At 39.1% G+C, this 26500-nt stretch overlaps 1 protein-coding gene across 1 annotated transcript in view; it reads left to right on the forward strand.

Moving 5' to 3' along the window:
• Positions 1–26500, forward strand: part of LOC129102065 (poly [ADP-ribose] polymerase tankyrase-1-like) — a 73758-nt gene that overhangs the window by 43411 nt on the left and 3847 nt on the right. The window contains 22 exon segments of the mRNA XM_054612007.1: positions 749–843; positions 980–1046; positions 1380–1566; positions 3795–3916; positions 4019–4110; positions 4300–4378; positions 5824–5995; positions 6814–6893; positions 10218–10363; positions 10549–10714; positions 13817–14036; positions 15798–15907; positions 17142–17330; positions 18612–18692; positions 19215–19401; positions 19521–19600; positions 22231–22351; positions 22734–22831; positions 24154–24228; positions 24507–24612; positions 25334–25520; positions 26144–26300. Of these exon segments, the coding sequence (XP_054467982.1) occupies positions 749–843; positions 980–1046; positions 1380–1566; positions 3795–3916; positions 4019–4110; positions 4300–4378; positions 5824–5995; positions 6814–6893; positions 10218–10363; positions 10549–10714; positions 13817–14036; positions 15798–15907; positions 17142–17330; positions 18612–18692; positions 19215–19401; positions 19521–19600; positions 22231–22351; positions 22734–22831; positions 24154–24228; positions 24507–24612; positions 25334–25520; positions 26144–26300 (2817 nt within the window).

Raw genomic sequence — 26500 nt, forward strand, 5'->3', positions numbered from 1 at the left:
GCCGTACGGTCAACATTTTTCTGGAATGTAGGCTGACTCTCCGGAAGATTGCAGTCCAACTATGTGAAAGGGACATTTCTAGTTAACTCAGTGTGTGCTATCTAAGAACGCTCAGATCTGCCTGCTGCATGTAGCAGATTTAATCCCAGTCCTATTCACAATTTGATGCCGTTGTACATCCAGTGATGTAGAATGGCTTATATATCAGGACTCACAGGCAGGTTTCCTATTACTTTTTCCTTTAACAAGTTCAATTTGATTGAATAATGGGAACGCTTCTACCCACGTGTCACTCCAGCTTTGAAGAAGAATGGCCTTTGCTGAGAGCATACAGAGGAAGGACTGCATGCAGAGCTGAAGCCATCTCATCTCAGTCCCATCCTTACAGCCTCCAGAGCTGCAGCTTTTCATCAGTTTTATGGTGGAAAATATAGTCGGGCTTTATAACTATGTAATGATTCAGTGGTGAAACAGCCCATTTCTCTCCGTAAAGTCTTTCCTTTAGAGATGTTGTTCACCAGAATGCGTGCCTCCTAGCACTCTGTGTTTACAGGACCAATGTTATGAAATAGCAATGATATGCTGTCGTGCTGTAGAATGTGTGGGCTAACATTTGCTTTATTTTTCTGTCTTTTTTTTCCCCCTCCCACTGTGTATCCTACTTCCCCTTCCTCTTTTTTTTTTTTTCTCTCCCCTTGCTCTCATGGTCCCTCTTTGTCTCTCTCTGTGTTACATCCTGGCTCTCCAGTCCACTCCGCTTCACCTGGCAGCAGGATACAACAGAGTGAGGATAGTTCAGCTGCTACTACAGCATGGAGCAGATGTCCACGCCAAGGACAAGGGGTACGTACAAGTAAATGAAAGTAAAATGGGGAAAAAAAGGGGTTGAAATGTATATTTATTCATTATTATTTTATAAGTAAAGTAAAAAAAAAAACAATTGTTAGTAATAATTCTGTTTTGTGTTTTGCTCTTCCAGTGGTCTGGTGCCTCTACATAATGCCTGCTCTTATGGACATTATGAAGTTACTGAGCTGCTGCTAAAGGTACACTCACACACATGCTCGCTTGGCATTTACTTAAGCAGTGGCACTCACTCTTAATTGATATGATCATATTTTAGCTAATAACTAAGATGGAAATTGAATCCCAATAGAATAAAGTTCCTCTGTCTTTGTTGTTTCATTAAAAAAGAAGATAGATATGTACCAACTATACACAAGCATTCAACAGGGTTTTTAAGGACTGACTGTTTAATCCCTTCTAGGATTATTCAAAATAGATTCAAAGAAAAATGGTTCCCAACAATGAAAACTTTGCTCTGTTTACCAATGCTTTCCTGCCATTTACATCCACCATTCCCTTTTTTGCTTTCCCAGCATGGGGCGTGTGTGAACGCCATGGATCTGTGGCAGTTCACCCCACTCCATGAGGCAGCTTCTAAAAACAGAGTGGAGGTCTGCTCTCTGCTGCTGAGCCACGGGGCTGACCCGACCCTGCTGAACTGCCACAGCAAGAGCTCCGTGGACATGGCGCCCACTCCCGAGCTGAAGGAGAGACTTACATGTGAGTGTGGTGCTTCATTTGCATGAAGTGCAGCTGCGATGTAGAGCACTGCTTAATGTGGTACAGTGCTGCATTAATGAATAGGTTGTTTTAGGAAGGGTGTATTTACACCGTCATGTTTGAAGCCGTTGATTGGAACTTATTTGGGGGTTCAGACAGTAGAAAATGTGAATCTCAGTCTTTTTATAAGATGGTTTTCTGCAGCTGGATACAAGCGATTATGGGTTCTAAAAGAGACAGTTGACAACATCTGACATGAACAGTTCTACATGCTTGAATAGCTGAACAGAACAAAATGAAGTCTCGAATCATGCTCATACACATAAATTATACTGTTGTTGTCTTTTTTTTTTTTTATGTGGACTGGATTAAACACCACATGAGAAGTCTATCATTTTTAGAAACTGTTTAGAACATATCCCATGGTTTATCTTTAGCTTTTGCAAACAAATCAATCGAGAAAATAATTGCTAGATTAATCTATAGTGAATATACTCATTAGTTGCAGCCGTACAGTTTACAATTTTTCAGACGAGTTTTTGCTCTTCATCCTGACATTCTGTGACTCTGGTAATTCTTAGCTGCTTAACAAGATGATTTGCTGCCCAGTTCTCTTCAGCAGTAAAGACGTCTGGAGACGCTTCCCACCCGTTGTCACTCGTCAGGGAATAATTTCCTCTGTGGTAGCAAATCTCATACAAACTGTCAGAAACTCCTTTAGGTTAAACTCTGCTATTATAGGGATGATTTACTCTTAAAGATGCTTCCTTGTTCATACATTAAAATTACAAATATCCTTGAACAACTATTCATTGTGTTCCTTTTTGATTTCCGGTTGATTCAGTTTTTTTTTATGTGTGTCTAGATAACCTCTCTAGATACTCTATACTTGCTTTTATAGCAAGGATAGAGAGCGGGAATGCTAAAATGTAATACATTTTCTTTGCATCTGCAGAGACAAAGTAGACAAGTCAAGTCTTTGTCTCTGCCAGAAAGCTCTCTGCAACTCTTCAGATGTTTATTAGTGAGTTAGCTCTCTCGCTGCTGCACTTGTTGCTTTATCTTTGTGATGAGGCAGATCAAAGCAAAAATCAAATGCTACATGAATCATAAGCCATTCTGAGTTTATGTTCCATCGCAGGACAGTTGCTTCTGTTGTTTTTTGATTATGTTGTGTTTCTGAAAACACATCTCAGAGGGACATTTGCTGCAAAAACAAGACACTTAAACTAACCCTCAGGTTAGTTTTTTTTTCAAAGCAGTCTATTCTATAAAGTATTTCTTCCCAATTTCATTTTATTTTACCATATTTTGGTATGTACTGTATTCATCTAGTTTTGAGATGGATCATCTGGCTGGTGAAATTAGGTTTCTACCCACGATAACTGATGTATGTGAAAGTCTCTGTGTTTAGTGTAGATATACTTTTTAAACTTTTAAAAAAAAAAACTTTTTTTCTTTTCCTGGAGCAAATTGTTATCTATCCAGTACAGACTGTGAAAAATACTTTGGATGTGTTTTATTGAATCCTTGATACCCTGGTATTAAGCCTGCTGTTGTGAAATGTGGGATAGACGTTTTTTTGTCGACAATAGAAAATCAATACATAAAAAGAATCTCAGTCTAGTTTGGAAAGCTCATTCTGGCAAAAAGTGAAAATAGTTCAGGGTAACTCACTGTGAATAAGTAAGTAGTACAGGTATAGTATTTTAAAGGAATAGTTGGACATTTGCTTTCACGCTGAGGCCACTCGCTGTGATGAGGGCTCAAAAGTAGACATTTCTTCATTTTAAAGGGGTCACAAACCCAGAACTTTGACTGGCACTGTGGTAAAAAAAAAAAAAATGATGAAAAACGTTTTCCATTTATCAGCTGGTTTTTTTATGTTCTTGGTTTTCACTCATCTCTCTGTAATCACTCGTTCCGCTCCGACTCCAGCACACAGGCTGTTGCATCGTTATTATAGCTGGTAAAAACTTTGGAATAATCTCTCCGTAGTATTGAATGCTTCAGGGTCATTGCAAGTGAAATAATTTATTGTTGTGGTCTGGTGAGAAACTCGTAAAGCGTAAAAAGTTTTTCATTCCCTCGAATTGCCAGATGCTCCTCTGTGGTTTTAGATGCTTTTGGGTTTGTAGGAAATATGTCAAGATACACTCCAAACTTCACTCAAACCAAGGCTGTTTTCTGTTTTTCCTGACATGTTGACATCTTGTGTGTGTGTACAGATGAGTTTAAGGGCCACTCGCTCCTTCAAGCTGCACGAGAAGCTGACATGGCCAAGGCTAAGAAGACCCTGGCAATGGAGATCATCAACTTCAAACACCCTCACACACATGAGACCGCGCTGGTGAGATGGAAACACACACACACACATGCATGCTTTACTGCACACACACATATAATACACTTGTGCAGAGGTGCTAAGATTATGTTTCTGTCTGTGTGTTAGCATTGTGCAGTAGCATCGCCGCACCCCAAGAGGAAACAAGTGACGGAGCTGCTGTTGAGGAAAGGCGCCAGCGTAAATGAGAAGAATAAAGAGTGAGTGCTGTTTTCATCTGCTCATAAACACAAAGGGAGATCATAATTATATTTGTATACACGCTGTCAACACAATGATTGCATATATAGAGGTAATCGCAGGCTGACATCAGTGCTTGACTGCAGCTTCTAAAAGACTGTAGGAAGTAGAAATCTAGTTTTTCCTCCTTTTCTCTCCTCTCTCTGTAGTTTCATGACTCCTCTCCATGTGGCAGCAGAACGTGCTCACAATGACATCATGGAGGTGCTGCAGAAACATGGTGCCAAGGTAAATCACAGTATTTTCATTGTCATATATCATTATGCAATTGTGTTTTTTGTATCTGTATGTTAATATATATGTTTGTATATCCACCTGCCTATACACACATGCATTTAGACTAATATCCCAAATGTTTTTATTTGGTTGTTTGGGGGCCGTCTCTTTCTCATCCGAATGCACAGTGCCTATGACTCAGTGTGGCTGATCAAACAGAAAAAAAATACTCTTTCAATGATAAGGTGAACAGATCTCAATGAAGTGAACTAAACTACAAAGTAGTTGTTTGCATTAATGTTTCCACAGCCTGAAACATGAGCGATAAAGATCAGGTGTCACACCCTCAGAATTAAACAGGGTGGATTTACTTCTAGAGCTGACATTTTGATCTGATAGCCAGGAGTCATTCAGGGTGAAATTCAGCTTGGAGGGAGCACAGTTATTTTTCAGAAAAAGTGGTGACACATCTCATTTTCATTACTGGAACAAATGTGTCCTTTTTTGCTTTTATAAGATGGCCATAGGTACTGATGCATCCAAGTTTAAATATGTATTATGCACATAACATGCATGTACATTTAGGTAAGATAACAGAGACATGACTGACTGTAGTTAATGTTGTCTCAGGTCTTTCCTTACTTTCTCCATGTAACCCAACCAATTTTTAGATCCCTCTGATTTTATACACAAACACAACCATCTCTAACATTTCACCTATTACATCTACAGATTTTTCCCTCCACCATTTCTGGTTGATTAGGCCATTACATTATTGTAAATCATTTATCTCTAGGAGTTTTCATCAACCTGATGAAGTAACCTGAATCGACACGTTTTCAGAGTGCTTGCTGATTATTTTATCCATAAATCCATACATATGTTTTACATAATTGTTAAATCTATATACATTTAATATAATACCTAAATGGAAATTATTTACAGTAATTAAGAAAAAATAAACATCTTCTAGGATCATATTTAACTGATTGTTGTGGCACATTTTGTTTTGGGGCTTTTCTATTGGTTACAAACTAAATTAACTCACTCACTTGAATACACAGAATCACACATTTATTTACAAGTTTAAATATTTTCAAATATCTTTTCTTATTGGTAATATATATATATTAAAAAAAAAAAAAAATCTATAAGTAAGAATAGAGCTGTTTTGCCAGCTCACATTAGCATCTCAGATCAGAACTTCCATCGGGATGGAAACTTACAATTACAGGTTGACAAAATGTATTTAATTCTCACCTGAACCAGACATGCTATAGATGAAGCAATTTGAGGGGAATTGGGCTCACCAGAAAAGTAAATTGCAGACCTATTATCTCAAAGAACTTATCACAGATAATAGAGGTGGATTTTTTTAAAGGCGGATTTTTTGTGAAAAAATTTGAGTAAAAAAACCCAAAAAAGAATCATGAGAAAACGGTGTTCATTTTTTGCAGGTAAACGCCCTGGACACGCTGGGTCAGACAGCGCTGCATCGTGCAGCGATGGCAGGCCACCTTCAGACCTGCAGGCTGTTGCTAGGATACGGGGCGGACGCCTCACTGGTGTCACTGCAGGGCTTCACTGCTGCTCAAATGGGAAATGAAGCTGTTCAACAGATACTCAACGGTATGCCACGCTTTGTGTGTTTCTGTGTGGGAGGCTGGGTGTGCACATGTGTAGGTGTCGTGTTTTGGTTGCTATGCACCAGCTGGCAATAGGGAAATTAACTTGATTTTCTTTTCAAAGGTCAGTACTGATACTTTCAGATTGAAGGTGCAGATTGAGTAAAGTTAAAGGCAGAGAGAGCCAACTCACCTGTTCTGTCGGTATGAAAGCAGACAAGCATAATTTCCAAAATGTCAAACTATTCCTTTAATTAGATCTGCTGTGGAGTAACCTCGAGCACATTGACCTGGCCTGATATATTGGCAAAACTTTATCCATTTTTTCTCTTAGTTTTATCCACAGCTTTGTAATCACCAATAGGAAATATTCACTTTCAAATAAACATTTTAAGAGATCTGTCAGTTGTACTACGTTCTACTGTATAGGGTGGCAAGAAATGGATGAATCATTCTCTCCTGTCAGTAATTATCAAGGTGCAAATCAACAAAGTTGACTTCAGAAATTTGGTCATTTAAAACATTTTTAATAGAAAATATAGTCAAGTAAATTTCCGATGCAAGATGCCCCACCCTTTGAAATTTTCCACAAACTGACATCAATGTGTGTGAAGTTCTCTGTGCTATTGAGTTCTGGGACACATTCAATATACTAGTGACATACCGGGTTGCATTGTGGCTGGGGGCTTTTGTCTCACATCATCTTCTATCACAGAGGATGCTTTTCTTTTTACAATAATTTGTAGCATTTGCCAATGTTTGCCCAAAACATTTTTATTCTCTGTTTTTCTCCAATGTTTTCCTCTACCTCCTGCTCTGTAGAGAACGTCCCGGTGAGAAACTCTGATGTGGACTACAGACTTCTGGAAGCTGCTAAAGCCGGAGACCTGGACACTGTCAAGGTAGTTCGGTTGAACTTTGTCACATTTTATAACTGACAGATGACATTGTCCCCCTCTTGACTGTTTTAATAACATAAATGTTAACAATTATAAATAATAAACTTGCTTTAATTTAGGCAGAACACACACAAAAGTGGTGTTGGTATGAAAGGGTTTAATGAGAGAGAATTTATTCCCCTCCAAACAATCAATATTGCCTTAATTTGAAAAATGGAAATAGATATCGTAGGAAATTATTTGACCTGAGGGAGCAGAAATCTTTTTTTAATTGCCTCATTAAGGTTTGGAAATCATGTGGAATCCTGTTCTGAAAAATGCTTTTTAAACTTAAAGCAAAATATAACATAGACTGAATGTTATAAACCCTAAACATGTCTGAGCTGACATTCCACAGGTTATAAAGACACATGTTGAGCTCAGTGGCTAAGAAGAAAAACGTGACAAATATCTTTATTATATATATATATATATATATATATATATATATATATATATAGTTTATTGTCCTTAAAAAAATGTTTAATCTCAAATGAAGGTATTTTATTCATGTGAAACAGTGGTAAATAATAGAAATTTGAAACTATAGCTGAGCTAAAAACTTGGATATTGTGTAAATTTGACAGTGACTCAATGAAAATGTGGCACAGATTATCTTGCCTCTATTTCTAAATCAAATGAAACAAAATTTCTTGACCTTTGTGACTGCTCTTGTTGCTCTTATGGAGCTGTGGTCATAGTGATTTTTGTTAAATGTCAGGTGGATAATGTTCGCTGTGAATGAAATGTTTTTCGTTCTTGTCTTTGTGTTTTTTTCCACATTGATCCAAGTAAAACTGAAAACCTTTCTTCTTTTTAAAAGGCCAAATTTCCCATCTGATAAGATTGCCGACCACGACACTGTATAATCATAGCCGCTGTAAGCAGTTTGATTTATACCGGGCCCACTCATGCTAGAAATGTAGGCGCTCAGGATGCTCTGTAATATGCCTCGGATAAAACCACCCACCAAATGTCAGGACCCGGTAAGATCCGGCAAAGAATTTGACAGAAGTATTTGGCATAGAGTGAAAATCATTGAGTTTTTTACCCGCGGAGACAGACAGTAATGGGGTTATCCAGACCAGGAGGGTCTGTCAGCGTCTGAAGTGCGATGCTTTGGCAGGTAGGCAGGGTAGCAAAACAGACAATGAGCTCCGGTCTGGCTTTCTGTCACTCTTTTCTAACCTCATACACACACACACACACACACACACACACACACACACACACACACACACACACACACATACACATACACACACACATACACAGACCTGGGTAAACTGTCTGGCTGAGCTGCTGAGTGACGGAAGAAAAATAACACTTTGCCATGTTCCTGGGCCGATTCCTATCATCTGTTTCAATGTTGAGGAGGTTTAGACTGTGACTGTTAGGAAAGATGGTCACTCTGGAGGACGGGTCAAATAACAGGAACATTTCCTACCTAATTCAAAGCAGCTATATTTACTGTATTTTCAATATTATTAAAAGGATGAACATAGTGGGACATTTAGCAGATAAAAAGCCTCATGAATGGAGCTAGGTGAGCATCAACATTCATCAGGTGGCCACAAATACAACTCCAAATAGATGCTAAGGTCGGTGCCCCAAGTGGCCATTAAATTCACTTTTTTTCAGGTTTAATTTATAATTGCAGACTCAGGTATTATCTAATGTGCCTTTTTAAAGGAGATTCATTTCTTTAATTTAACTGAGGTTTAGAGCAAAATGGAGTTTGACTAAATTGTCGATTCATTTTCAGAAGATTAATTTATGGATTAATCGAACAAACATTGCTGCGCTGCATTGGTTATCAACGATGTTATTGCTATATATGGAGTCCTCTTTACTCTGTACATTCATACATTTAAATTGTGAAAGGCAAAATCCCATTTGGATAGAGTGTAAACATAAATTGTCATGTCAGCTGAGCATAAAGACATACTTTTTTCAGTTTGCAGCTCAGTTGTCTCTCTAAATTAATATAAAATATATGATTATTTAAGTATCTTAGTATTTCTTAGTTACAAATATTCAGAAACTCCAGCACAAACTTGAATTGATCCTTTAATTACGCCATGTCATACATACCAAGTCTCCTCCCTCCATTGTTCCTGCAGTTTTGATATGAAACCCATTTCCCACAATTTTAATTGTACCCCTCAGCTTCTATCAAAACTAATGACATCTTTTTCATTGTACGCAGAGTTCAAATTCTCTGACACTTCCTCGATGGCAGTTGAAGTGAGGGATAATAGGTTAAGATTGAGGAATACGTCTGCCAGCAGCATGTTTCATATTATATCCTCTAGAATAGCATCGTAGAGCGCGGTAGAAAAGAAACTTTAAAATGAATTTCCCACCGTGTCTCGTCTCTCACCAAGGTGTAATTGGGTCTATTACAGAACAAAGTAGCACAGTTATTTTCTGTGAACAGCAGCACAGCAGGCGTCCGTGTCATTTCAGCAGACGTGAATCAACTTCAGTTAATAACTTCAATATTGTTGCTCTTTTTCACATATTTCATTTCACAGACATATTTTTCATCATAAATCATGGTGGTGGGGGCAGAGGAACAGTGTTACTCTTTTCTCTATTTTCTCTTTCTTTCTGTCTTTCAGAAGGGCAGTTCTTACGTGTTTGATGTTGGTTTCGGTTCAGTGGCTATGTTTTTTTGCCTAGAAGGACTTTAGAAACTGTATAGTGTGTGTCACCATCGGCCCTTAGACCCTCTAGGTAAATCTCAAGTAGTCAACATGATAAAAAATGTAAATGTCATAATAAGCAAAAATCAGTGACAACAACTCCAAAGAAATGTATCCTGCTGAGAAAAACTCTGCAAAATTCAAAGCAGAACAGAGAAATGTTCCTATTCATATTTGTATGTAAATTACATTTTCTCCCTTTATCAGAGAAAAATGATGTCCATTTCCTGCCAGTTTTTCTACCCTCAATTTCAGATCTTTATTATTCATTGCGACTCATTCATCCATCTTCAGTGAGAATGTGGTGTTATTGCATTCAAGCACTTAAAAAATAAAACTGTCTCCATGTTCACATTTTAGTTGATGAAAAACCTCTTGAAATCATCTCATCTTTAAATCAAATCTGTCTGTGTCCTTTTAAAGCCTACTTATAGATACAAATAAAGTACTGTGTGTCTGGTTATTCAGCCTGATATCATAAATTCATTTTTTGACAGCTCTCCGGCTGATCAGCTCTTTAAATTTGAAAACAGATATTCATTTTTATCCTCCCTCCCTTTGTCTCTGTTTCTCTCTCCAGTCATTGTGTACGGCTCAGAATGTGAATTGCAGAGATCTGGAGGGAAGACACTCCACTCCCCTTCACTTTGCGGCCGGCTACAACCGAGTGACGGTGGTGGAGTACCTGCTGCACCACGGGGCCGACGTGCACGCCAAGGACAAAGGGTGGGGCTCTTAAGTTATGGTTCAATTTGTAAAATAAAATCACATTAAAGATAACATTTACAGATTTTGGTTTACATGATAAATCAGTAAGTTATAGTAAAGAATGGAAAGTAATGATTTCTAATAACTTCTGATTAAATATTAAATGATTTCTCAAATTCTCTATGTGTGTTTTCCCTTCACAGTGGCCTGGTTCCCCTCCATAATGCCTGTTCATACGGTCACTACGAGGTGGCTGAGCTGCTGGTCAGACACGGAGCCTCGGTCAATGTGGCCGACTTGTGGAAGTTCACCCCGCTCCATGAAGCCGCTGCCAAGGGCAAATATGAGATCTGCAAACTGCTGCTCAAGGTTAGACACGCACTTCCCTCCCCTTAATGCCTAAACTAACTTTTTAATGCCACAAATGCATAAAAATAAATTCATGTGCATGGGCAATCTTAATCTGGATAAAACTTATTTGTAGTCACTGCAATGCAAATAAGACTAGTGCTGCATATTTAAAGCAGCAAAGGTGTACAAATCAACAGTAAGGATCAGACTTTTTATTTGAAATAACATCAATATCAGTCCTTAAATTGGCCCAGCAGGGCCCATGAATTGGCAAGAATTTCAGCCCCGCCAGGATAAACTCTGACCAATCAGACTCCAAGGATGAAAGCACCTGTTGTTTTTCCTGATCGACACACCTTGTAGAGTCTAAATGAGCCTTGTGAAATGTTGCAGTGTTACAGCTGAATGTGTGTTTGTTTTTCACCTCCAGAAAAGGCTACAGCAGCACAATGTTGTTGCCATATGGCGCTGCATAAATCATTATTAGATCAACACACAGGACGCACATAGCAAACCAAACACGTTCAAGACTTTTACCTCAGATTCCCTTTACCGTCTTTAAGCAATAAGATTAAGTCTGTGTCGCTTTCATTGAAGAAAATCAAATAAGACAACAATGAAATTAAATGTTTACAAAAAGGATTGTTGAGGAGTGTTGAAGCTGTTCTGAAGACTCATGATGGTCTAACATGTTTAAACAACACTTACTGTTGTTTTTTTTCCTTTAATTTGACACCCATCTACTTACTTGTGGCAAAGGGTGCTCCTCTGACCGGTTGGTGCTCATGATGACCCGTGCTATACTGTTGGTTCAGCACATCGTACAGAAACACCTATCGCCTGAGCAGCTCTGTTTATGTTCATACAGCACAATATCGCTTTTCTTAGTGGGAATTTATTACAAGTTATTGTTTATTCTCGTCTGGTGTAAAGTCAGCACTGGACTCAACGTCAGTGTGTGAGCCTTGTGTAGCCTCATTTGCAGATGAATCACAGTAAGTGCTCTCAATAAAGCCCTGGAGATACAGAAGCTCCTTCAGGCCACACTTATCCTGATCTGATGGTTGCGATAAGAGCTCTGGAGGTTAGAAACACACACACAGGATCGATTCTTCAAGGTGGTGGGAAGCATTTTTACAGTCTGGTTTGAAAATCCTCTCACTGTACTAAACTTGTGATTGGGATTCTTGTGTTCACATGGCAGCGCCCTCATTTCCCCTTTTAACACACACACACACACACACACACACACACACACACACACACACACACACACACACACACACACACACACACACACACACACAAGCAAGCCAAGTGTTTCCGCACTTTGGTGTTAATCTGCCATGGCCTCGGGATTCAACCGTTCTCTCATTTTGAATAAACTATTTCAGAGTTCATCAGTAGGTTGTCTTTTGTCTGCTTTGTTTGGTGTCAACTTTCTATTGTCGCCTTTTCTGTGTTGGATTTGTGCTCAGAATAAAACTCTGTTGCTTTTGTTCCCGCCGCTGCGATATTCTGGTGGGACGTTTGTGTGATGTACCAAATCCGTATTAGCATATTCTTTGTCAGGAAAGAAGTGTAACCTAATCTATTTCTCCTCAAGTTAAAGAGAATCTGACTTTTTTTAAGCGCTTGGCATGAAATATGTGAACTCTCATGACTTATGATCTGGTGATGTATCATTGTCTTGCAAGTGACCAACTGTCAATCAAGCAGTGTGACATCTTCTTGTTTGGCTTTGGGATTGGTTTGCTCACCCAGCATCGGATTGTGTTTGTATCCATGCTAGCGGTCTAGCTCGAGGGATGGTCCGAACTGAAATATCTGAACAACTATTGGATGGATTGCCTTTTGGTACAGATACATTTGGTGCCCAGATGATGAATCCTTATCACTTTGTTGATTCTTAATTTATCCTCTAGCTACGTTTTGGCTTTTAGAGAAACATCTTAGGGGGGTTGCCATAAAAATTGTGGCTAAGACATTACATTTTCCCCCAAGATGGTCCATTAAGTCTTCATCTAGCACCATCATCAGGTAAAACTTTCAGTTTGTACTTTTAAGACACTTTTATGACAAAACACATGCAAAGCTGATGATATTCCCATCAGCCTCAGTTCGAAATGTGGGTTTAGAGATAATTAGTAAATGTTAGGATGCTAAACTAAGATGGTGTACATGGTAACCATTACACCTGCTTTAAATCGGAATGTCAGCATTGTCATTTTGAGCACGTTAGCATGCTAAAGATAGCACTTAGATTTGAGCACCACGGTAAAGTCCATCCTTTTCATAGAGCGCCATGAGAGAGCTTACAGGTTTCTAACTTGTCAACTATTGGAAATGCAAAATCTTTCATCATATTGCAAATAGGCTGAATCCAGCGGAGGAGTAACAAAACCGACATGTATTAATATGTAAATGTCCCCAATTATTACTAAAATTGGTCTCTATTATAATTTTCCTGGATAGTGAATAAATTACAGTGAGAATATGATTACAGCAGCAGCAAAGAGATACTAGAAATGGAGAAGTAGGGCAGAAGAATCAGATTATGGATAGGTAGCAAAAGAAAAAGAAAAAACTCAAATAGGGAATACAGCCATGAAAGCTGTATATCGGACAGTTTCAGGCCAGCAGTGGACACCCAGGGGAGTGGTCCCGAAACATCACATTTTAATGAGCAGATTTTCAAAACGTACATTGAAGTGACAAGTTAAACCGTAACCTAGAGAGACAGTTGAGCGATGAAAATGTCTGCTTTCTAGCCCATCTCCAGGGTGCGCGGTGTTTTCCACTTCACTGGATGTCCTGTCCTCCCCTCTCTACCTCCTTTTTTGTCCCTCCTTCTCTTCTTCTCTCCAGTGAATTACCTTCATCCTCTCCTCGCTCGTCACTTGTCACCGTCTATTCATCATCTAAGTGAAACGCTTCCACTGGGGTTCAAATGATGAGGGATCCTGTGGCCTGATATTTTTTTATAATTTGCAATGATAGCTTATGTTATGTAACAACCTTCAGTCTTGACATTTTGTGATTGTTATGACAAACACTGTCTGCAATATAGAACGTTATTGTTAATTTACACTGAACTCCATTGTGGTCTCCACTCTCCAGCACGGCGCAGACCCCACCAAGAAGAACCGAGACGGGAACACGCCTCTGGACCTGGTGAAGGACGGGGACACCGACATCCAGGACCTGCTGAGGGGAGACGCTGCCCTGCTGGACGCCGCTAAGAAAGGCTGCCTGGCCCGGGTGCAGAAGTTATGTAGCCCCGACAACATTAACTGTCGGGATACGCAGGGACGCAACTCAACGCCTCTGCACCTTGCAGGTAATATGCATGTGGCATCACAAAGCTTCACACACATCTACAGGTCATTTTAATATTTATGTATAAGCACCTCCATGGTTATGTAAATCTCACTTTGGAGACTCATTAAAAATGAAGGGTAAAGTCAGACGCTTTAGATGCTGTTTTGCTGAAGTTTGCAAGATCTAAGCGACTTTGTAGATAGGCGAGAACTCCTTGTTTGTAGACAGAGGGGCAGTTTAGCAACTTATTATTATGATTTGTCACTAGAATAATTTTTTAAGCATAAGGTTAAGCATGCAGATCCTTTTTCACTCAGGTGGCTGTTCTGAAACCGCACTTATTTGACAAACAGTGCTGATTGGCTCTGTGATGGAAATTACAAAAAAAAGAAGATGATTAAGAAGCTACATTATATGTTTGTTCAAGTAACGTGGTTTTACAAGGAGGTAGTTGTTATTGGAAATAGATAAACTTAATTTATATATAACTTTCACAGTGTTTTACAGTTCAAACAACAAAGAAAAATAGTACACTTTAATGAATAAATAAAAGGTAGACATAGTATATAAGGCTTTTAAAAAAAACTGTTGAAAAGCTTCCGGACCGGAGGGTTCCGGACTGAAAATGCCACTGATAAAATAGCGAGTACCCGGAACAGCCCAGAGACCACTGCCTCATCATCTCAGGTTGTTTTCTAAAAAGGCGGGGAGTCAGTGAGAGGGCAAGCAAAGATTAAGGTGATGTGTTTCCCTCTTTTCTAGTGTTATTGTCAAGAGCTGAGAAGCAGCGTTTTGGATAAGCTTTAGAAGGCCAACTCATTTATGGCGACATAACACTAGAAGCTATCGTGTACTATAACGACCTTGGATCTCACACAAACTTGATTAAATTCCTAAGTCCTGATAGCAGAGGTAGTGTAGGTCTTCAAAGGTGCACATACTCATTCATTTATTCAGGATCAGTAATCATGATAACATCAGCTTCAGAGAAAACAAGAACACCACTCTGCATATTCACAGGACAAACCTTACCGTAAAATGTCAGAGCAGGAAGGGTAAATATTTAGATATTGTGTTTTTTATCTTCCTGCTTTTTAGATTTTCTGCACAAACTCTTGACATGATTTGAAGATTACCTTCATGCACCACAAAGGAAATGTTCTGACAGCTTGCTTAAAGTTAGGGTAAAGTGTAGGGCCTTAGTCTTAAGTGATGTCACTCCCCAATGGGAAACTTGTTATCGTGAATTGAGAATTGAACCGTTGACGTTTGGGTTGAAGGTAAATGCCACGGCCTGTCTCTCAAACTACTGCAGTGTTTTCCCTATTTAATCCTCTTCTGGTGGGGAAGCAGATTTCCCTTTGTATTCTTCTATGCAGTTTTTGGACTCTGTAGTTATAGCGTTTCATGGCCAGGCTAGCTTTTGTTAGATGATAAAGAATAAATTATTAGAAAATCTTTTCTTTTTTGCAACATGACAGGCACTTTTAAAGTTAAGAAACTGCTGAAAAACACTTTGAAGGTCTGCCTTTTTTCATAGATCTGACCACTTAGACACACACCCACGCACCTTCTGCCTTGATGTACTCGCTTGTAAAAGGAAAAGATGATTATACGCTGTCACCCTGTAGGCCGACATGTCTCTCTGTCTTTCCTCCTCTTTCGCTACCTGACTACATTTTAGTTTTTCTCTTTTTTTTCCCTCTATGTATCTGCCTCTATCGCTCAACCACCATCTGTCTTTCTGTCCCGTTGTGTTTTCCATTCAACCACTCTCTAGCCGGCTATAACAACTTGGAGGTAGCAGAGTATCTGTTGGAACATGGAGCCGATGTGAATGCACAGGACAAAGGAGGGCTGATACCTTTGCACAATGCTGCTTCATACGGGGTAAGACACACACATACACACCCACACATTCACTCACACTACACACTTCAGTTCAGTTCACATTTCATATTGCTCCTATTATTTTTAATATCTGTTCACCTGTATTTTAGGGTGCAACTTGTATCCAATAAAAGTATGAGCTCTTCAAGTGCAGAGAAAAAAAAAGTTGATTTAGCTTTTACTTGATGGGACTCATAGTTTATCAACAACAAGCACCTTGGGCTCTGGGAACCTGTGATGGCCCCTTGTCTTTTTTTACAATTTTTTAGACTAAACTTTTTACCCAAAAATATTGGAAACATTTAATTGACCATTTTATGTCCTGTCCTTTTATTTTACTTTATTTTATTTTTACTCCAACACTGCTTTTTCTGCCTCGTTTATCTTAAGTAACATTAAGTAAGAAGTTTGCAACATCTATGAATACATATTTGAGGTTTTAAATCCATATCACGTAGAATTTCTGCGAGAATTTCTGAATCTTGAAGCTGATGGGGGCTGAAAAACTGCAGTTCTTGCTGTTAACGCTGCAGAAATGTCAAGTTCTGTTTGTTGTGTCGGACAGTAACAACCTTACTTATGTCCACCAATAGTATTATTATTTTCCTTACTATTACACTGAGGTTCTCTGAAGATATGCATGCATGGAGTTTTATCCTTCATCTGGAGTCCCTGGTTGTTTCTCCAACCACATTTTGCTTATAGCTTGACAGCATTCTGCTAATAAAAGAGTCATGAAACACATGTTTGAATGAAAACTTGATGAGCTCTGCGTATTTCTGATTCATGCACACATACACATACTTTAGCATCCCCCACTGGTACTCAGAAACATGCTACATTGTGTTTGACGCTAAGATAACAATTGGAGTCAGACGATGAGGGAAAAGAGCAGGAAGGAAAGGAAAGGAAAGGAAAGACCTGCGGGAAAATAAGAATCATGATGAAGTTAATAATTCACATAGGTTCTGCTCCAGAGAATCCCACATATTGCATTGTTTTCCTATCACGTTTTATATAGCACTCATTCACACATTTGCTCTTTTGAAATGCTTTTTATTTATGTTGGGTTTTTTTTCCTCCTCCCACCACCTCCTCTTCTGTCTGCTCTTTTTTTTCTTCTATTCTCTCCTCTCCAATTCCCTTTACATCTCTCATCTTCTGTCTCGTTCGCTCTGTCCGTCACCACCTCCTCCTTCCTCTTCCTCACCTCTACGCCCTCTCCTCCGTCTAGCACGTGGACATAGCCGCCCTGCTGATCAAGTACAACACGTGCGTCAACGCCACAGACAAGTGGGCGTTTACTCCCCTCCATGAAGCGGCCCAGAAGGGGCGGACTCAGCTCTGCGCTCTGCTGTTGGCCCATGGAGCCGATCCCACCATGAAGAACCAGGAGGGACAGACGCCACTGGACCTGGCAACGGTACGGGTGGCTTTCTTAGAAATGTTTCACAGTATTTCGTCCTCATTTCTTCATATTAGGGGACTTATACCTGTTATGAGTCAGCCCATAATTAGCTTCAACTGATGTTTGATGGGTTATGGGTAATTATTCAGACAGAAAAGGACCGTGAAGAAAGTTTGCAGCAATTTAGAAGGTGGAACAGGAAGCATCCAAACTCCTTACACCCTAATGAGGCTACCTAATAAGCCTCTTAATAAGGCTTCTTGTTTGTCTGTAGGTACAAAGGTCTAGGTCTTCCCTAGATAAATACATGTCACTACAGCTGACGTCCAAACGAAGTGAAGTGCAGCTGGTAGCTGTGTACTTGATGTCTATGAAGAGTGTGCAATGTTATTTAACACAGTAGATGCAGTAAATACTTTACAGTCAAGTCATTTATAGACCATCAAACTGAGCCTCAACACTGGCACTGTCAGTGCACTCCAAGAACAACTTGGACAAATAAACTGCTTCTTCAAAATGCATTATACAAAAGAGCTGACAATACATTGAATTCTAAATTGAAAAAAATATAATGCGTATTATAAACAGCCTCAGGTTAAATTTGGGATAACTTCACAAAGCAGGGTCCTGCCTCCACCATTCATTAAGTGGATGTTAAGTGGATGAGACGTTTTTTTGCACTTGGCTGTTATTTTCAAAGCATTGTGCAGAAAAAGAAAAACACAAGCAGTCTGGTAGTGAGACAATTCTACTTTGGAGAGAAATTGAACTTATTCTGCCACGTATAAATGAAAAGTTGAATTCATAACAAACAAAATGTTTCTCAATTCATGACCCTCAGGGTTTTGCTACCAGTAGCTTATGGAGGCTAATGTTAGAAAACTTAAGATATTGCTATACAACACACAATACTCTTTATGACCCATATTCACCTGTGCTACTGTCACAAGAGCTTAGTATTTTAGCTAAATGCTAATTGCAAAAAAAAGAGGATTTGGCATTGACCATAATCCCATAATGCTCATTTGTAGCCACAGTGACCACAGTTTGATAAAAAGGTTACGTAGTCTCCCTTTTAAAAGGAAAGAAAGAATGTAGAAAGTGACCTTCAAAGAGTTATCTGCTAAAGAAAAAATACCTGTCATTTCAGCGCCCAACTTTAAATGTGCAAAAATATTACATTATCTAAAATAGAAGCAAATTGTTTGTATTAGTGAAGGAGTATTAAACATAGAGTACATTAACGATACGTCTGTCTACATCTTGTCATTATGTCGGTCTCTTTATCTGTTGCAGGCTGATGACATCAGAGCATTGTTGATTGACGCCATGCCGCCAGATGCCCTGCCAATCTGTTTAAAACCCCAGGCCACTGTGGTGAGTGTCCACACACGTATAAAGGAGAAAAGACATGGTTTCAGCTGAAAAATGATCATGTGGTGGCCATATTATGTGCATGCTGTAAGAATAAACTACTAACTGGAAAAGGCAAATTTGCTGTATATAATAATGAGCTAAAGCATAAAGTGTGAGAGCTGAAGTGTCAGTTGAAGTGCTGAAGTGATTTTAATTGTCAGTTTAAGTGTAAACAATAAAATAATTTCAGGTGTCAGTTTTAAGTGTTAGAACTAGTAGAAAACAATTAAAGTGTAATGGTTAAAAGCATTCAGAATTCAAGTTGATGCCTTTTAGATCGAAAGCAGTTGAGGTGTCATGACAATATTTACAAGTGAAAGTTGTAATTGTCTGTTGACCTGTAAACAATGAAAACAAGTGGTAGAGATGTGTGTGCACTGTAAAAAGCTGTAACATATTTGTCAGTATGTACAACAGCTCAGCAATGAAATGTAACTTTTTGACCCTTTAAACCAAATATAACCGTCTCTCTTCCATTCTCAGGTGAGCGCAAGTGTGGGGGGTGCAGGTGCGTCAGGGGGCGTGGTCATCTCTCCCTCTCCATCTCCATCCTGTCTGTCTGCCGCCAGCAGCATAGACAACCTGACCACGCCCCTCAGTGACATCACTGTGGGGGGTGCCACAGGACCAAGAGACGGAGCATCTGGGTCCGAAAGGAAGGAAGGAGAAAGTACGTTCAGTAAGTTGATCCTAAAAGGGAGTTTTATTGTTGTTGTTTTTTAAATCAAAACATGCCGTCGTGATGTTAGCATGTGTAACATACCCGCTGACATCACTGTGTTTCTGCAGCTCTGCTGGACATGACCATCAACCAGTTCTTGAAAAGTCTAGGGCTGGAACATCTCCGAGACATCTTCCAGCGAGAACAGGTACACACACACACACACACACACACACACACACACACACACACACACACACACACACACACACACACACACACACACACACACACACACACACACACACACACACACACACACACACACACACACACACACACACACACACACACACACACACACACACACACACACACTTTTTGATGTGTCTGGGAGGAGATAAAAGTGAAATAGAACATCAAAGGTGCGAAGAATTTGAGAGGTACATGATTACAAGATAGATTAGTCAGTCATTCAAAACTAATATTCCAAATAAAGATAACTCTTCTGGGTAAAAGCAGACAACCTATCCAGTATTAATGTAAACATTGTTACATGTGTTGTAGCCATGTTGTCCGCTCAGAAAATGATTTTATCATTTGATCATTGTATACTTAAAGCTGTTAAAATCATTTTTTCTACTACACTGCCAAATTCTTTTTAGAAGTTTATTGTTTCAGGGTTTTATACTTATTCAGTCATGATTTAAAGACATTTTTTGATCAGTTTTACTTTCTTTGTTTCTTATTCCACTTTACATTTTACATACCTCATATCAGTTCATAGCCCATCTAGATGTGATGCTTTAGGTATGGCAATGTCGTTCTGTTGGCTCACTTTGGTCCAGAATGAATTACCCCAACAACAGATGGATTGCCATAAAAATGTGTCCAGACTTCCTTGCTTCCCCTTAGGATGAACTATAATAACTTTGATCATCCCATAACACTTTTATGGCTTATTACAGCAACTAACAACATTCCCATCGGCCTCAACTGTAATTTGGCAATAATGTGAGCTAATGTTAGCTAACTTGCCAAACTAAGATGATCATGGTAAATATCACACCTGCTTAACATCAGCATGTCAGTATTGTCGTTGTGAGGGTGTTAGCGTTAGCAATTAGCTCCAAGCACCGCTGTGCCAAAGTACAGGCATACAGAGCCACTAGCATGGCCGTAAACTGTTAGTCTTGCGCTTTGTAAACATTACTGCGCAAGAATGAATTTGAAATAGTAAGACAGAAAGAGGTGATGTCCACGGAACAACAGAGACAGAAGAGAACCACAGATGGACGGAGTAGGAGAACATAGAAGAAAAATAAAGGGAGAGAGGCTGGCTTGAAGAAAAAGATGGAGAAAATAGACAGAGAGACAAGGAGAAAGATGGGGTGACAGAAAGAGGAGAAAACAGACAGGGAGAGAGACAGAAATAGAAAGTTAAATTAAAAGCTGACAGCGGGCAAAAGGCTAAGCATAGAAGAATGTGTGGGAGCAATACTGAGAATATGTATTTTTGTGTGTGTGTGTTAGATTCAATATTAGTTCCCCTGAAGGGAAACGAGCCATCATTAATATTCAGATGAAGAGTGAGATGGAGGTGAGAGTCAGCTCAGTGTTAATGGAAAAATAGATTTTTATTACAGAATACCATGAACAAAGACTAAATCATAACAAAGAGATATATATATAGATTTAATGGATTTTACATCATTGCATCAGTCAGTACACTTGATTATTATAAACCATACTTTTTACTCATTCTGTGGAATTTATAATTTTTTGTTCAAAGTAAAACCAAGAACACAACCTATTTTAGCTGATTTGTTTGTCGTAAAGAAGATTAGTAGAACATTAAGTTGTCGACATAAAGCTTGATCAAACTGTTAATAAAAATAAAATAAAAACTGAGATTGGTCCTTATTACTGTCTAGTTTTAGATGTCGCATGCAGAAGGAATGCAATAATTTTGCAGCATTAGTAGAGGGGGATAGATGAAGTTATTTCGTTGGCTGTTCCAGGTGGCAGATTGCTCAGACGCTGCTTTTTCAGCGCCGTGATGAAAATTGTAAATTGGCAGCTTGAAGCGTCAGCCTGTGGTGAGAATCGGGCTGATGTGTCACTTCCATTTGTTTTTGGTGATTATTTCAAATTGGGTGAGACAAACTCATACAGACTTCTGCGGAGCTTTTCATCTCTTTGCTGTGATTTCTGAAATGAAACCGGGGTTCTTGTATTAATTAGTGATAATGAATGTCTCACTAAACACCCAGCAGAGTATTTAGGCTATGATTATTTATACCTATTACAGTGATCACAGAAACACAGAGGAAAGAAAGTAAAGGCTGCGGTTTGAAAAGCTGAGTTATCTCTGCCTTCAGCATGAATCTCATCTCTGCTCTCCCTGAAAAAACTTGCAAACTAAACCATCAACAATTTGCATATCAATGCCTAAATACTGCCATCCATTCATTGACCTTTTCTTCATGCCTCTGTCTGTCTTTTTCTCATGAATATTTAACAAACCCATTGTCTCTGCAATATGTGTTGATCATTGAACTCTTATATTTATTGTTTTTGCATCACTCGCTGTTGTCGCCATTAAACTGATATGTTTATGTTTTGTTTTGAAGTTTGTGCAGAGTTTTACAGTTAAGTTGAGTAAAACAACATTGGATTTAGTTCACAGATGTATAATTAGAGGTATGGCTAGAAAAGTTATTGGACATTATGATGATAAAATGTTAGATATTTCCCTTGCAATTGACATTCTTTTGGCCGAAGATTAAATAGATAAATAAGCAAGACTGACTTCACTGGTTTGTTGTCTCTGGGCAGATTTCTCTGGATGTGCTGGCAGACATGGGTCACGAGGAGCTGAAAGAGATCGGCATCAACGCTTACGGTCACAGACACAAACTCATCAAGGGCATCGAGAGGCTGCTGGGAGGCCAGCAAGGTCAGGAAACACACACACACACACACACACACACACACACACACACAAAACACAAACACACACATATTCGAGGGTACACAACTGGTTCTACATCAGATTTACTGCATTGAAATTAATATTTAATCTTAAAAAAAACAACACTGGAAATGTTAAAACATAGATGTGAGGGATTGTCTTCAACACAATCAAGCAAGTTCTCCTTATAACATAAAGTTGTGTTATCTAGTAATTTCTTCAGAAAATGCTTATTTTGCATTTCTACATCACAACTTTGAGGTTATATTCGTGAATATGCCTGTCATTTGTGTGTGCTAGTGTCATTGTTTATCCTTTCTTTGATTTTCCCCTGTTCTGATTCATTTTCAAAATGTGTGCGTTATAGGTGCAAACCCATATCTGACGTTCCACTGCTCCAGCCAGGGCACCGTGCTGATTGACCTGGCAACGGACGACAAGGAGTTCCAGTCTGTGGAGGAGGAAGTATGCAAACACATTTATTCACAAACACTTCATAGATTTAGGTTGATAATGGTTGTTTATTCCTTTGCTACCTGCATGACTTAATATAAGCTTGGTCAAATAATGAAATGAATTTCTTTAGGTGGGTTCTACATTTTTTTTCAGTGTATGTCTATGATTAGTAATTTACGACATCTGGCAAAGGAGACCTAACAACAGAATCCATATCAGTGCTATTGTTCCATTTCTCTCATAAATGAAAGCAGTAAATGAAAGAGACAGCAGACATCAGTCTGAATGGATTTAAAATTAATGAGGACCGTCAGATGTTAACAGGTAATTTATCGGGTAATTTAAACTGTTATTTAAAGAAAAATGACTGACACAAGTCCCCTCTAGACTGTTTCCAATACTAGGTTGAGTTCCTCTGCTTATTCGCGGCAGTATTTTATAGTTTATCAATAATTTCAGTCAACGGGATGATAACCCATTTTGTGAAAGGCAGTAATCACTCCAACCACATCAGGGCAAACTGTCCTCTAATGACTCCATCAGTTTGTAAATCCAGCTGCAGCAGCTTTGGCACTATTTTACTTTATATTCTTTTGGAGAGTCTAGTAATCTTTTCCCTGCTGATGCCACACTTTTGTAGCAGCACCAAATTTCCCACAGGCATTATTTAGGTATCTGCTGTGATTGAATGAGTTGCTGCTGTAATTCCTCGAAGACTATATGGCTCTGTAATCTACACTCCCGTTCATCCTAACTAAAATCAATCAATAAAACAGTCTTGCAATAAATCCTACCATCCTGAAGGTTTTATTTCTTCAGTTCGTCCATCCCATTTATATCGATGGGTGTAGGCTACATAACAGATACACATCTCTGCAGTGCTGTTGAGTTCAACAAACACTCCTCCCAAATGACCTTACAAATCAACGCCTCTTTAAAACAACTTCTACAAACTTGAACAGGACTGTTGGAAAAGATTGCATTACTTTTAGCTAGGCGTACCTATTGAATTGGCAACCAAGTGTACGTGTGTAGTGCACAAGTCGGTAATAGCTGATACACCAGATGAAAAAAAGGTTAAAAAAACAACATGTAGCCTACGATTTAATTGTTAGTCGAGGTGGCCATTGGATATCACTTGACATTTTTTTTCTGAATACAAAAACACTGACTTATAACTCGGTGGTCTAATGCTGTCCAGAGTGCTGTATGAATCACACATTTTGTTATGAAATCCATATTTCATTAGCATGAGTTATCCCACACATTCTCTATTTTAACTTTAAAAGCTTTGCGTGTGTCATCTTGATGTCTGTTAATTTCCTCCTCAGCTTCAAAGCACGATCAGAGAACACCGTGATGGTGGCAACGCAGGTGGAGTCTTCAGCCGATACAACATCATTAAGGTGTGTACTCACAACACACACACACACACACACACACACACACACACACACACACACACACACACACACACACACACACACGTACACACACACACACACGTACACAGTCCAGTTTTCTCTTTTTGTGATCACGAAGGAGGACTTTGAACATAATTAACTTACAGAGAGTTAGTCAATTACAAAGTTGCTTTCTTGTTTGACTTTTGTAAATACAATATTAATTCTTAATTCATGCTTCGTCCCTCCCTTTGTTCCTCCTTTCCTTCCTCTGACTGCAGATTCAGAAGGTGGTGAATAAGAAGCTGCGGGAGAGATACGCACACAGACAAAAGGAAATAGCAGACGAGAATCACAACCATCACAACGAGCGAATGCTCTTTCACGGTAAATAAACACAGATGTGGAGGTAGCCGAGTGGTTACTTGCATGCCATACAACCGCGGCATCCTTGCAATCTGGCCTTCAGGTCCTTTGTTGAATGTCATACCCCTCTCTCTTTCTCTCCCTGTTTCTACACTTTCCTCTGTCACGTGAAGGCAAAGATCCTGAGCTTACCTCAGCTACTTGACCAGCATCTGTTCTGGCGCTGTAACATTTAAAAGTTTAAAGTTTGACTTTGGTTTGCTGCACCAAAATCAGGTTGTTTTTCAAGTTGAAGATGCATGTCACAAAACTAACTAGAATGTGTCCAGCTAAGTTACAGTTTTTCTCCTGATTTTGATTACATCTCACATGTATTTTCAGTCTCTTCCTTTAACAAGTATATCATCTTCATCAAATATACAGATCTACTTTCTGTGCTACATCTAGAGTTTTATTATTATTATTATATAGCCAATAGGCGGTAGCAGAGCGTAGTGATCGAGCTGGGTTGTATGGTTTGATCATGTCTTGGATGTAAGATGGGCCTGAGACATTCACTGCTCTTTCGTTGGAAAACAAACACAGATGTGTTCTGGATGATTTCCAGGTGCCCATAAAGGAGGCATGTCCATACAGGAAGTGCACCTGACCCCACAGTGGATCACTGCAGGCAGAGTCTATTGCGTGTTTTTTTTTTGTGGTGTGATGGACTAGATATGAACGTGTCCTTTCTCCTGCCCAGGTTCTCCCTTCATCAATGCCATCATCCATAAGGGCTTCGACGAGCGACATGCATACATCGGCGGCATGTTTGGTGCTGGGATCTATTTTGCTGAGAACTCCTCCAAAAGCAACCAGTACGTTTATGGGATCGGTGGAGGTACGGGATGTCCCACTCACAAAGACCGCTCCTGCTACGTGTGCCACAGGTAAGACGTCTGTACCATGGTGGCATGTTCCCCTTTCCCTGTTTGTTACAACATCTGGATTATTCTTGTGTGGAAGGACTACTAGTGAGCACCTGTGTCCCAATTCCACACTAAGTACTGATTCTAATTATTATCATAATTATGTAGTTTCTTAAGACTGCTAAAGTACAGCAGTTTACTCGAAGATGCTGCCATGTATACTGAATACACTTGGTTTCTAGATATACTTTTGATGGACTCTCTTGTCCCACAATGCATTGCACAAAGAAAAAGAAGGAAAAATCCAAACTTTTCTTGGCAGTTATTATTCCAAAGTTGTATTCAAAGCTCAGTTTTGATCCCAATCTATCTGCACTTGTATCATTTCCTGTTAGTGCACAAAAGTAAAACACATTTTTGCGTACTAATTACAAAAACAATATACTATGAAAATTAGAATATTGTGTACTTTTATTATGTAATATGGAATTGGGGCATAGAGAGAAAATAGGAACCACAGTTGTGTGTTATTGCAGGAAACAAAATGAAACTTACTGTTACAAATCATTACATTACATTATAAAGTAAAAAAAAAAAAATGGATCTTACCGTTCACAGCATCATTCTGTTTGTTAACTTTTCAGGCAGATGCTGTTCTGCAGGGTGACGCTGGGTAAGTCGTTTCTTCAGTTCAGTGCGATGAAAATGGCCCACGCCCCCCCCGGGCACCACTCGGTTATAGGACGACCCAGTGTCAACGGACTGGCGTATGCAGAGTACGTCATCTACAGAGGGGAGCAGGTCAGTACACACACTCTTGTTTATGACAACAGACAAATTGTTCATGTGCCTGAAACATTTTTGTTTCTTAATTGTACAAATCAAGAAGTGTTTTTATTATCAATTTTCTTTGGAATATTATTCTTTTTCATTATTTTGTTTGCAAGAAACAAACAAAAAAAAAATGTAAATGCCTGTCAGATTTTTTCATTGTCAAAAGT

This window comes from Anoplopoma fimbria, chromosome 14, assembly GCF_027596085.1.
Source record: "Anoplopoma fimbria isolate UVic2021 breed Golden Eagle Sablefish chromosome 14, Afim_UVic_2022, whole genome shotgun sequence".
In the NCBI taxonomy this organism is placed as follows: domain Eukaryota; kingdom Metazoa; phylum Chordata; class Actinopteri; order Perciformes; family Anoplopomatidae; genus Anoplopoma; species Anoplopoma fimbria.